Source organism: Peromyscus californicus, unplaced genomic scaffold (assembly GCF_007827085.1).
Source record: "Peromyscus californicus insignis strain IS unplaced genomic scaffold, ASM782708v3 Scaffold_5__1_contigs__length_169319896, whole genome shotgun sequence".
Taxonomy (NCBI): Eukaryota; Metazoa; Chordata; class Mammalia; order Rodentia; family Cricetidae; genus Peromyscus; species Peromyscus californicus.
In genome coordinates this window covers 40148820-40161230 of record NW_026294573.1, presented here as the reverse complement: position 1 = coordinate 40161230, position 12411 = coordinate 40148820, and the positions used below count along the sequence as shown (strand labels likewise).

Here is a 12411-nt window from a genome sequence, read left to right as displayed (position 1 = left end):
CACATGAGGATAGCTAGACAAATAACCCAGCAGAATGGCATTTCTGTTTGTGTCTGTGTCCTAGCTCTGTTCCAGGGCCAGCAAGAAGGTGGACATGCGAACAAGGAGGCCCACCAACGCCTGCCTGGCAATTTCCTCTCCCCACAGGTACGAGGCCTCAGTAGAGCATTTCTTCTAACAGCCCCACTTGGAGGACTCTTGGACAGAGGTGATCTGTTGCCTGCCTGCCCTGTCAGATTAGAGAGGGACCTGGGATACTGAAGGACCTGTTGAGGGTTTCCAATTCTGTCTCTGTGTTCCACTGGAAGGAAGTTCAGGGAGGCCAGGTCACCTAGTGAACCTGTGAGAGCCAGGCCTTGGGCCAGCACCCCCTGCTTGCCTCTGCTACTCCACAGCAGGCATCCTTCTTTTTGTTGTCTTGGCTGGATAAAATCCTTGAAACTTGAGAATTCTGTCTGCTTTGGATTTTATAAAAATAAACGCCATAGGCTGGAGAATGCAGCATGCTTGTCTCTCTGTGGCGTATCTGTTTTTAATGCAAACACAAGACTTCACAGGGTTTTCTTTTGTGCAGATGAAAAACTTGAAACTTGCATATAGATATTTATAAAACAAGACAAAACCATTGTTAAACATTCGTGTTTAGCCTTCCAGAATTTAGCATTTCATTCTAACTGGCAAACCCACACCAAGCTCAGCTACTCTGGCTTTGGATTATTTTAATTATCCAGCATGATGCTATGTAAAGTGGGAGGTAGGACAGCTTTGCTCCCCTTTAACTGGAAACCACCGATCTTTCAGGGGTCTGAAGACAGCTTTGCCCTGGGTTTCCTGTTCACCTGTCAGTTACTTTAAGAATACCGTTTGCTTTTTTCTGTGCCTCCATTTCTCCCCATGTTAATAACAAATAGCAAGTTCTGCTATAATCTTGAAGAACACATATTTAAACCACACACACACACACACACACACACACACACACACACACACACACACACACAAAAGGAAAAGAGCTAAGCGGCCTTAACGAACTTTTGTAGTTCAGGGAATAATATAGTGTGTTTCTCGGGGTAGGAACTCATCAGAGAAGTCTCCTAAAGTGTAGGAGAAAGACAAGTACCTTGGGAGTTTTATCAATATACTGCTATTGTATATATTCCTTTCAGTTCAGTTCACAAAGCTCTAATTTTTCTCTTATTTCAATAGGTGCAATTGGGTGACAGGAACAGGGCCCAAATGTCAAATAGACTGGATTGAAATCCTCCTGTCATTCATGTCTTAGGAAAGCTCCCTTGCTTATTGTAGCTATAGTCCTTACTTCAGTAATTTACTGTAGGATTAGGTGTAATGGTGTAAAGGACCTGGCTCTAGACTTGGCACACAGTAGGTATTTGTTGGAGATTTATTGAAAGTGTAAAATCAGTTGCTGACATCATAAAAGGTAGGAGAACATGGAAACTGCTCAGGCTGATAGTCATCTTGCTTGTCCTAGAGACCAGAATCAGAAAATCAGGATGGTGAAGAGTGTCTCTTTCAAGGACGCATACTTATTTCTATATACACTAAAACTGATCATTTGCCTCTAAGCTTGGAAAAATTGGAAAGGCAGGTTGGCCAGAGAGCTGTCTCCATCTCCATTCTTCCTAGTTAGCTGCTATTTCCTTCTGTGGTTTCCTGGAAATCAAAGCCAGAGTCATATTCCAAAGTCACATTAAAACGCCACGTGAAATATTTGCTGTCTAAGATGATCCACACCACCATTCACCTTCATTAATGTGACCGGTCAAGAGTTATAGCTTCTTGTCACCCTGTGTTGGGGCTCATCCTCATACCCCAAACATCTTGCTTGGCACTACCACATAAATCTTCCTAAACCATCTCTTTCATCATGTCTCAATCTGTGTCAGATACTTGCAGTGACTCTCTTTGCCAAACATATAACCCACAAGAGTGGCCTAACAGCTGCTATTTATTGAACATCTACGGTAAGGACATTCACTTTGCCAGGTACTTTACATGCACCATCACCTTAGAAAGCATTTTTCATCTGAGGCTTGGACAAGTCAAGGAGCTTACCTAAGTTCCCTTACATGGTTTGTAGCGAAGTCAGAATTCTGGCTCAGGACCACCGGATTCAAATGCTAGAGCTGTTTTATATTAGTTAGCTGACTCCCCTCTCCCAACCATGCCTTCTACTTTTGGTGATGACACTGTTGAATTATCTATGGGTTAGATATGGATGGCTTAAGGCCACCTTCAACCCAGAAATTGAAGATGAGGAAGGCTTAGAGAACCTTCGGTGAGCCAGCATCTCTTGGAAAGTCAGGCCTTTGCATTCTGGTTGTGATTCTTGGCACACACCGTCCTGGGCTTGTAAGTACCTCTAACCCAAAGACCACTCTACTTAGTGTTCAGATGCAAATGGGCTCAGTATGTGTTTACTGCCTTAGAGAAAAGGATGAACATGGGCTTCAGGTCTTCATAACCCTCATCCAGAGAGTGTGGATGAAAGAGGAGGCTAAAGAAAAACAGGAAAGAGCCAGGTGCTGGGTGGCTCCCACAGGAATGTCAAGATCCCCTTGGCCAGTAATTGAGGCAGCTAGGATCCAGCTCAGAGAGTGTATGTGATTCAAAGTACTGTTTGCTTCTGTACCTTCTGCGAACTCCTGTTACTTCAGAGCTTAGCAGACTGCTCAGCCTACTTTTCAAAGAACCTAGTCACGGCCCCTGATCTGGCTAACACCTGTTTATGTTGTACCATATTATGCATAATATGATGGCTGCTGCTTTCCTCAGACTCCTAAAGACAGTCTGTCAGGAAAACAGGAGTAATGCAGCTTCCTGTGCTCAGCTTCAGACCAGAGAGTTGGGATATACTTATCTATCTATCATTCAGTCAATCATTCATTCAACCATACATCAGTGAGTCATTGTGGCTTTTGTGTGCTATATGCATGTACTGGGAGGTAATGCAACTTAACTTGTGGGACAGAAGATCTATATCACATCCCAACTCCGCACCATTGCTGCTAGGTGAGTTTAGGAAGGGGTTTTATGTGAGATTCATTTTTTTCTTTTTGAAAAGCAAAAGAATAATTGAATAATGCTTATTTGGAGAGTTGTTGTGAAGTGTTATCTGTATTATATGTAGTAGACATTCCACATTCTTTCTGTGTTTTTGAGACAAGAGTCTTCTCATTTTGGAATTCAAGCAAGTTAGAAACTTTCTATGTAGCCAAGGCTGGCACTGAAGATCTTCCTGCCTCACCTTCCCAACGTGCTGGGATTACAGTCCCATTGCACCCCATGCCCAGTATCATATTTTTAAACTGAAGCATTTTATTTTTTAAATCAACACAAAATTCACCATTTTAATTATTGTTTAGGTTTCTTTTCCTTTTGTGTGTATGAGAGTTTGCCTGCATGTATGCATGTGCACCATGTGCCTGCAGGGACCTGCAGAGGCCAGAGAGGGCATCCAATCCCTTTGAACTGCAGTTACAGAGAGTTGTGAGCAGCCATGTGGTGCTGGGAACCCAATTTAGGTTCTATAAAGACAACAAGTGTCGTTGACCACAGAGTCATCTTGCTAGCTCTGTTTAAACTGTTTTTAAAGTATGTGCAATTTGATGTTTCTTGGTATATTCTGTCAACATTGCCACTATATAGTTCCAAAACATTTTCATAACCCCCCCCAACCCTCCAAATCATTATCACTCCTATTGGCCAGTTTCCTCCTGCTCCTGGCAACCACCAATTTACTTATCGTTTCTGGATCTTCCTATTCTGAATGACTCACAATAATAGTAACACAATTATAAAATACATGACTTTTGTGTCTGAGTCTTTAGCTTAGTGAACTATTTTTAAGACTCATCCATATTGTACCATCAACTAGTGTGTCATTTCTTTTTATGGTTGAACAGTGCCCTATTGTATGGCTATACCTTACTTTATCCATCCATAAGTTGATTGACATTTGTGTTGTTTTAGCTTTTTTTTTGCTATTACGAATATTGTTTCTGTGAATATTGTTGTACAAGTTTCTAGGCAGACATGCTTTCAGTTTCTTGAGTATATACATCTAGAAATGCAGCTGCTGGGTTCATATGGCAATTTGGTGCTTAATTTTTTTAGCAACTGCCGAACTGTTTCTAAAGTGGCTGTCTCCTTTTACAATCCCACCAGTTTCTCCATAGCACCCCTAACACTTATTAACTCCCCCCCTTTTTTCTGTTTGTAGACAGTCTCAGTATAAAATGGAATATCATAATTTTGATTCACAATTGCCCAGTGACTGGTGGTGCTGAGTATCCACTCATGTGCTTAGTGGCAGAGAGTATTTATTATATTATTATTATTATTATTATTATTACTATTAGCTTAAAAATTTTTGTTTGGCAAGTCTCTGTTGTATGGCCAGTTCTATTATATGGGGTTGCTGGGGGGCAGGGCAACCTCTAAGCAGGCGATTGGAGCACAGTAAGATACTAGAGTATAATGAACACAGCATGGACACAGTGTGGAGTAGGACCTCAGAGGAGGAAGGAAGAGGTGAGTGCAGGCTGAAGAGAGTTTGTGAAACACACAAGGAAGGAGGAGGGCGTGGAAGACCATGGCGCCTGTGAGTGTCTAGGGGTGGGGCCCCAGTCATCACTGTCATCAAGGGAAGAGCACTGCCACCCATCCCAAGCCAGGCCGTTAGGCAGGTCTCCAGCTCCTGAGGCAAGCCAGCCTCAGGCCTCAACCAGCATAGGATTCTCTGTTTTCAGGGTTTGCTTACTGAGCTGGTTTGTCTCCACCTGTGGTAAATTTTACAGCCTCCTTACACAACAACAACAACAACAACAAAGTGAGCAGTAATGAGATAGGCCCTCATCGAACTTCCCACATTATACAGCTAGGCATGGAATCCAGGTCATGTGACTCCTAATTGTCTCCACAATTGCAAATTAAACCTCGGCTCTTAATTTGGCGTTCAAGGCCATTTATTCTCTGATTTGAACTACCTTATTTTTCTGCCTCACCTCTGTTTCCTGCCTGTAACTGAATCACCTTTTAGGGATCCGTGCAGAAACATCTCACCCCATCTTTTCTGGTATACTTTCTGTCCTCCCATGTTCTCCCATCCAAGTACTAACCAGGCCAAAACTTGCTTAGCTTTCTGGACCAGTGCACAAGATCAGTTGCACTCAAGGTGGTATGACTGTAGCTGAGGTCTATGTTCTCGTGTCCTTAAATGGTCATACTTTCACGTACACCAAACTATTCAATACTTTTTATTTTCCTCAAGTTTTTAACATACAGAATCGATCATCTTCACATCATGTGAGTAGGAATTATTCACTACAATTCACAGATGAGGAAATGGGCTCAGAGAAGAAAAACAACTTATCCAACCTTGCTATGGGCCAGAAAGATCTCTCTTGCTTGTGAAATCCTATATTCAAGTTTGGCTTGAAATCTTGAGTTATCTTCCCACGGGCTTTTATCATGTATCCCCATCTGATTGCTTATGCATTTGCTTCAAGGACCCAGCCTCAATTTTGCAGAGTGTAATTCTCAAAAAATATTAGCTGACTTATGGAAGAGAATCTTCTGGGACTGAATTACACAATAGGGCTTTTCCTATATGTTCATGCTATAACACTAACGTTTGTGACCTTATATGATAGTGACCTCCCCAAAATGTAAACCCAGTCTCTTTTGTTCCTCCTTTGTCCTTGGGTCTATCTGCATGCTGCGGGGATGCATAGCCTCTCCTGAAGTAACCTAATTTCCCTCATTATGTTTTGAAAGAGTTGAATGAGGTGACTGAGAACCATTGCTCACAGAGGACCCAGATTTGTAAGCCTGAATGACTGCCTCCTCCTGCACTAACTCAACACCAGTATCAGTCTGAACTGCTGTTTCAGGTCTGGAAGGCAAGGCATAGCCAGTTAGTTCCCATTTGGTGGCATCTCACATTTTAAACTTGTCACACTGAAGACTGGATCAGGAAGAAGTCCTATAGCACCCTCCCATCTGATCTTGGACTCTCTCTGTCTCTTCTGTCTTGTTCATTCTCTCTCTCTCTCTCTCTCTCTCTCTCTCTCTCTCTCTCTCTCTCTCTGTGTGTGTGTGTGTGTGTGTATGTCTCTGTCTCTGTCTCTCTGTCTCTCTGTGTGTGTATGTATGTGTGTCTGTCTGTCCCAGTCTTTCTGCTTCCTTCCCTCCCTCCTGTCTCTCAACCTCCCCTCTCCTTCTCCTCTCCCCTCCCATTCTTTTCCCCACTCCCCTGTGTATATATGGGCACAAACACCCTATGCCAAGATAATTTCATTTGAAGCACTCTCTTGAGGTTTTACATTTCAGCAGGCTTTTTGCCTTAGAAAGATTCAGCATTGATTTGTAGGAGGGAAGATATTGTTCTTTTAGAAACACCCAGGTCCCCTCTACTGTTCATGCCTAACCCGCTGGATGGGTTTTATAGATAAAAAGAGAACAAGAACAGATCATTCTTGTGAAAACAGAGCCATGGATGAGTCTGCCCTAGCAGGAAGGGCCTTTCCCCAGCAGGGGCTGTTAACTAAGACCGTCTTTTTCCTGAGTTTTTCCTTTGTACTTCATATGCTGCCTGTCATTTCTTTCTTTTTTTAAAATTTAATGTTTATTTACCTTCTGCTTATAGAAATAAAATGATCCTGGCACCCTGATAATAGGAAGCATAATATCCTACTCACAGAGTGCCCAGTGTGCCAGGCACAGTTTGAAGAGTACTCTGAGCTCTGGTTCTCTTCCCCCAGCTGTATTATAGAGGCCTGAGCTCAGCTAGCCTGGGGCTTTGCTCATCTCTTCCCCCTGTCATGGAGGAACTGGGGCTAACTCAGAACTTTTTGATACAGAGGTCCCACCTCTGACCAGCTGAAGCTAGATTTGAGAAGACTGCATTTGAGTGCTTTCTGGAATAGTTACTGGTTTATAAGCATCCTTCTTAGTTTTACTAACAAGTTGTGAGGAGAGAAAGCTGGCCTGGGAGAGACATGTGAGCATGTTTAACACTTGGCACATGTACACACACACATACACACACACACACACACACACACACACATGAGATTGCACATAGCCAGCTGCTGGCCACATGCCACATGGGCAGCATACTAGAGAATGCATTTAAGATATGTAGTGAGAACCTTTGGGGAGTATAAGAAACAGGAATTTCCAGAGTCTCACATCCATCCCAGAAAACTAACTGTTTTACTACTAAGGACCATTCTCAGAGTAGGTTCAGATATCTACCTCTACAGCTTTTGTGTTTGAACTTCTGGTTTCCACAGTGGGAGACAAATCAGCCAAACCTGTTTTGAATCCTCACAGGATTTTGTGAGATTAGGTTAAACAGTGAGGAAATGAGGAGAAATAACATGTTGGTATTTGTGTGGCATGCCTCGGGACATGTTATGAGTACACCCAAACACAAGACAAGTCACAAGAGCCATTCCCCACTCGTGGCTCTTCCTCAGACTCACACTTTGGACACGCCACTGCCATCCCCCGGATTAAGTTCTCTCATCTGTGAAGTGAGAGTTGGGGCGATCACCAGGGTCCCTTAGACTCCGCCTTGTGACATTTGTGCCGTTGAGGAGGAAACACACCTTCCTTTCCTCGGCCTGTCTATGTGGGGTTGGGGAACTCCATGCCCTTACAGAGTAGGTGTCCCTGTAAGAAGGGCCGCCTCTCCTCTTATGCCTCTTGATTACCAAGCCACAGAAACCAAGTTTTCTTGAGGGGATACTTAGTGTAGAAACGTCCTGAGTATTGAGAGATTCACGTGTCAATTGAGTTCAGACCAGCTATCTTAGTTACCTTTCTATTGCTGTGACAAGATACCATGACCAAGGCAATTTATAAGCCGAGAGAAGCGACCTGGGAATGCCACAGGTTTTTAAAACCTCAAATCCCACCCCAGCTACACCCTGCCCCAGCCATTCCCACCTTCTAATCCTTCCCAAACCATTTTACCAACTGGAGACCAAGTAGACAAACATGAGCCTGTGGGGCTGTTCTCATTCAAATCACCACACCAGATGACGGTCCAGGAGCTATTCCAGCTCCCGGATTCTAGAATTCCATAAAAGGCAACCCTTTAGATGAATATGCTGAAACCCCTATGCAGAGTCATGTGGGTGCTGTTTTAGTACTTTGTATGTGGTTGATTGGCACACACCCTGGATGCTGTATGCTGCTTTTAAGAGCTCCCTGTGCAGGTTACAATAGGCCTTGGGTTTGTTTGCTTTTCCTTTTTAGCTGGTTTGGCCTCATTTACTTTCTAGAATTTGAAGTTTTGAACTTTTTGAGTGTTTTGACTCATAATCAACCTTGTTCTCTTGATGTGCATTTTAGAAGACAAATCTGATCTTGAGAACAGTGTGATGCAGAAGAAAATAAAAATCCCCAAACTTTCTCTCAGTCACCTAGAAGACGATGGGGAGGTTAAAGACTACGGGGAGGAAGACTTACAGCTCAGACACATCAAGGTAACAAAATCTTTGCTTTTCTTGGACCTTCATGGGAGTGACTTTATATTTTCCAGAGCTAAAGAATTCCAGTCTGGCCTCCTTCCCCATATAAATCTCCCTGGTGTCATAGGCCATGGGCATTGTTTTGTTTGGGGTTTTTTGGAGAAGGAGGAGGATGCGTGCGACATCAAGTTACATTCTCCCTATGGCCTGCTGTTCAGAGAGTCCTCATTTAGATTGTACCACCAGGCACAGTCCGTGGCGGTGTGTGCGGTGGCGTGGCTGCTGGAGATTCGGCTTTTCCCTGGCACACAACTCTGGAGAAGTCACGCTGAACTATGTGAACATTAGGCAGCTGTTGGTCTTGGGTTGCAGTTTTGAGCTAGTCACTATCAAATTGTCCCAAATTTCTGAGGGTGGATTTGCTGGGGAAAGATATTGGTAAAATTCACAGAGGGCATTTATGGGGTCCTGGATTGGATGAAAAACTTTTCATGAGGTTGCATTTCCTTGTTCAGTGGCCCAGCTGGTCTCTAACTATATGAAAAACAAACAAACAAACAAACAAAAACCCTGCTGGAAATCTTGTTCCGCAGTCTAACTCTACCCTCTTCCTCCATTCTGTGAGTATCCCAGAGAAAGGAAGAGGGAGGAGAAGAAAGGTAACTTCTGCTCTGTGATCTCATTTGGGACACAAGGTCAAGAACATCCCCAGGGTGTAGTCCAAAAGATGCAGTCAATCCACTGGGTGACATCTGTTACACCCCTGCTGTGGCTCTGGCCCAGTGCTGGCCCCTGGGGTCATGGAGTGTAGCCATGTGGTCCCTGTACCCAGAGTTCTCACAGTAGAGTGATGCAGACGGATGCTTAGGGTGATCATTATGATTTTAGTGGATGCATTCATCGGTTCTTTATCTCAGTAAATAAAATGACCAGGACTTTGCAGTGTTACTCAATCTTAAGTCATGAGTTTACCTCGTTTTCATTTCCTTTCATTTCCTGGAACTGGAAAGTTGAGTCAGGCATGGTTATGGTGTAGAGACTCTTGTGTACTCTGTCTGCACCTCCTGTCATGCCTTTGGGAGGGCTCATGACCCTTCAACCCTGGGTGAAGACTCAGCCACCCTGCTCTTCTGCCACCCTCAGTGGGAGTTTGGTGCACATGAGCTGAAATTGCCTCAGCCCCAGGGAAGTGGCCTTCATTACTCTGTGCTGTCCTGCTGAGGGAGAGGCTGGCAGATGTGAGAGAGGAACTCCGTGCTGGGAATTGGGCTCCAGATTCTGCTTCTGGCTCTGTGGCATGTAATTCCCCATGCTACCCTGGGGATGGTTCCTCCCCTCCCAGGGGCTTGATTTGCCTACCTGCACCATGAAGAAAACTGAAAGCACCCCAATGTTAACATTCTTTGAAGTTTTCAGTTGAGTAAACATTTGTCAGGCTCCTGCCAACTGCCAGTCCTGAGTGAGTAGGCAGTAGAGAACCAGAGAAAACAAGACATATGTACTGCCCTAGATTAGAGTGGGTTTGGGTTTTGACGTCCTTCCAAACTGAAACAGTCTTTAAAAGGTTGCAAGATAGAATTCCTTGCATATGTATGTCCTTGAGTATGATTCCTCTTGAAGACTTGCACAGGCCAGATTGTCTCCCAATCCTCTGAAAATTCACACTGGACACCCCCATGAGCAAGTGACTCCAGGCACTGTGGAGGCGAGGGAGGGCTGGGAAATGTACAAGAGTGGTCCTGGTATGTGCATCCCAGAGGCCGAGTGCTGGAATGGACAAAGTGAAATGTTAGCATGACAAGAATGACGTGGTTCTGCGACCCCCTGTTTGTATGACTTTTGACAAAAGCACTCTGAGCCTCTGTTTTCCCCATTTGCACAATGAAGGGCTTTGACTGTGTCTGTAACAGGTTTCTCCAAGCACTGATGTTCTGTGGTTCTGTGATTCTAGGATTGTCTGGGCAAATATTGAGCTGCAGTCCAAGAAAGTCCCAGCTGCCCTTGCCTGAACTGATTCTCGTTGTCCTACACAGAGACCGGAGGGGCGAAAGCCTAGTGAAGCGGCCCACAAGAGTATCGAGGCAGTGGTGGCCCGGCTAGAGAAACAGAACGGCCTGAGCCTGGGTCACAGCACTTGTCCGGAAGAGGTCTTTGTGGAGGCCTCACCGGGCACAGAGGACATGGACAGCCTGGAGGATGCTGTTGTGCCCCGGGCTCTGTATGAGGAGCTGCTGCGAAACTACCAGCAGCAACAGGAGGAGATGCGCCACCTCCAGCAGGAGCTGGAGCGGACTCGGAGGCAGCTGGTCCAGCAGGCCAAGAAGCTCAAGGAGTACGGGGCACTGGTGTCTGAAATGAAGGAGCTCCGAGACCTCAACAGGAGACTCCAAGATGTGCTGCTCCTGCGACTTGGCAGCGGTGAGTGCCCAGGCAGGCCACTTACCATTCTTCACAGTGGGAGGGGCACCTTCCTGCTGCTCCCCTTCCACTAGGATAAAGGGGAGAAGCAGGTCAAGTGCCTTTGAGGCTAGGGAAGGAGAGAGACTTGGTTCAACACTCACCCCAAAGAGGAGTCACTCTCCTCTTTATGGATATGATAGGAAGCTGTGAATGCAGCATTGGCCACACTGTGGGAAGAACATTGGGGAATGTGGCTCGGAGAACATGAGTAGACAGAATGCTTGCTACTGCCCATTCAGCAAGAGGTAACATGGGCACTTAGGGTAGCCCTCCAAACAGACCTCAGGACAGTAAAGAAAACTGGATGTGATCTGAAACACATAGTTACTGTGAGCCAGAAAATGACTAAGTGGGGATCCTGTTAACATGACCAGATTCTATGGGAGAGACTTTAGGAAGTGCCTGGGTCTTGAAAGGTGGGCACTATATCCAGGCACCCGAGATTTCAAGGGCAGCACTCATGAGAATGGGAAACCTGTGGTGCATGTTAGGAAGAGCTGCTGCAGATGTGGAGGGCAGAGGATAAGAGTGCTGAAAACTACCATCTTGGGTAGTCAGGGCTTGTTTCAGTGGGAATGGGAGGCTTGAAATCGCTTTTGAGGACTGGGGGATATAGTTCAGCAATAGAGTGCCTGCATAGTCTGTGCAGAGCCCAGAGTTCAACCCACTACAAAGCAAAACAGACAAGAATGCTTTGTGCTTTGGAGGTATGTAGGGATTAGTGTAAAGATACACAAAATTCCTTTGGTTTGCTCATAGGAGAACCACCCTGGCCTTTAAGATTTCTCATCTGAAGTGGTGTAGAGGCTGGAATGAATGGATTCTAAAAGGCAAGGACTGTGAGAAGAACAGACAGAACTTCCTGCAGAGTGTAAGACTTTAGCAGTGTGCAAGGTGGGGCCAGTCAATACAAAGGTTGTTCTGCCATGCATTCACAGCCTTCCTGGCTTCTACATCAAGGCACTGTGCTCAAAAGGGGAAGTGAACTAGGTTAGAAAAATGAGTCCTGTCTCCAAAGCCTCCAAATATTTCACTGAAGAAGAAAGGTCTCCATTATCTAGATACGCAGTACACATTGATGTGTAGACTCTGTTCTTCAATTTGTGTGGACAGGCCTGCTTTCACACTACCCCTTTTCCGTTTGCAGGTGCCTTTTGCTTCTTAAGTGTGCCTTCATGGTAATGTCTCAGTAGATCAGCCAGGGGCCTTTTCCTGACCTTGACACAGAGGAGCAAGCAGGGCAGGGGTTGACAGAGACAAACCTCCAGCTCACACTGTGTCACTGTAGTTAATGTGCTGGAAGTGTCTCCACTCTCCAGCTCTGCCTTCACCCTGGCTTTATCCCAGATCATAGGTTCACTGTGACACTAAAGGTTACATGTGACTTTCAGATCCACAGGGTATTTATTACAATAAAATCTCAGTGAGAAGCCATACCTGAGAATTT

General features: G+C 45.0%; 1 protein-coding gene across 16 annotated transcripts in view; it reads left to right on the top strand.

Moving 5' to 3' along the window:
* LOC128096663 (BEN domain-containing protein 5) overlaps window positions 1-12411 on the top strand; it is a 1178660-nt gene that overhangs the window by 941522 nt on the left and 224727 nt on the right. For 12 of the 16 annotated variants that reach the window (XM_052716506.1, XM_052716509.1, XM_052716511.1 and 9 more), the window contains 2 exons: window positions 8386-8519; window positions 10538-10922. The exons of 3 other annotated variants lie outside the window; for them this stretch is intronic. In XM_052716506.1, the coding sequence (XP_052572466.1) occupies window positions 8386-8519; window positions 10538-10922 (519 nt within the window). Of the gene's footprint in view, window positions 1-64; window positions 148-8385; window positions 8520-10537; window positions 10923-12411 lie in introns of all 16 variants that reach the window. One more of the 16 variants, XM_052716516.1, reaches the window with a different exon arrangement.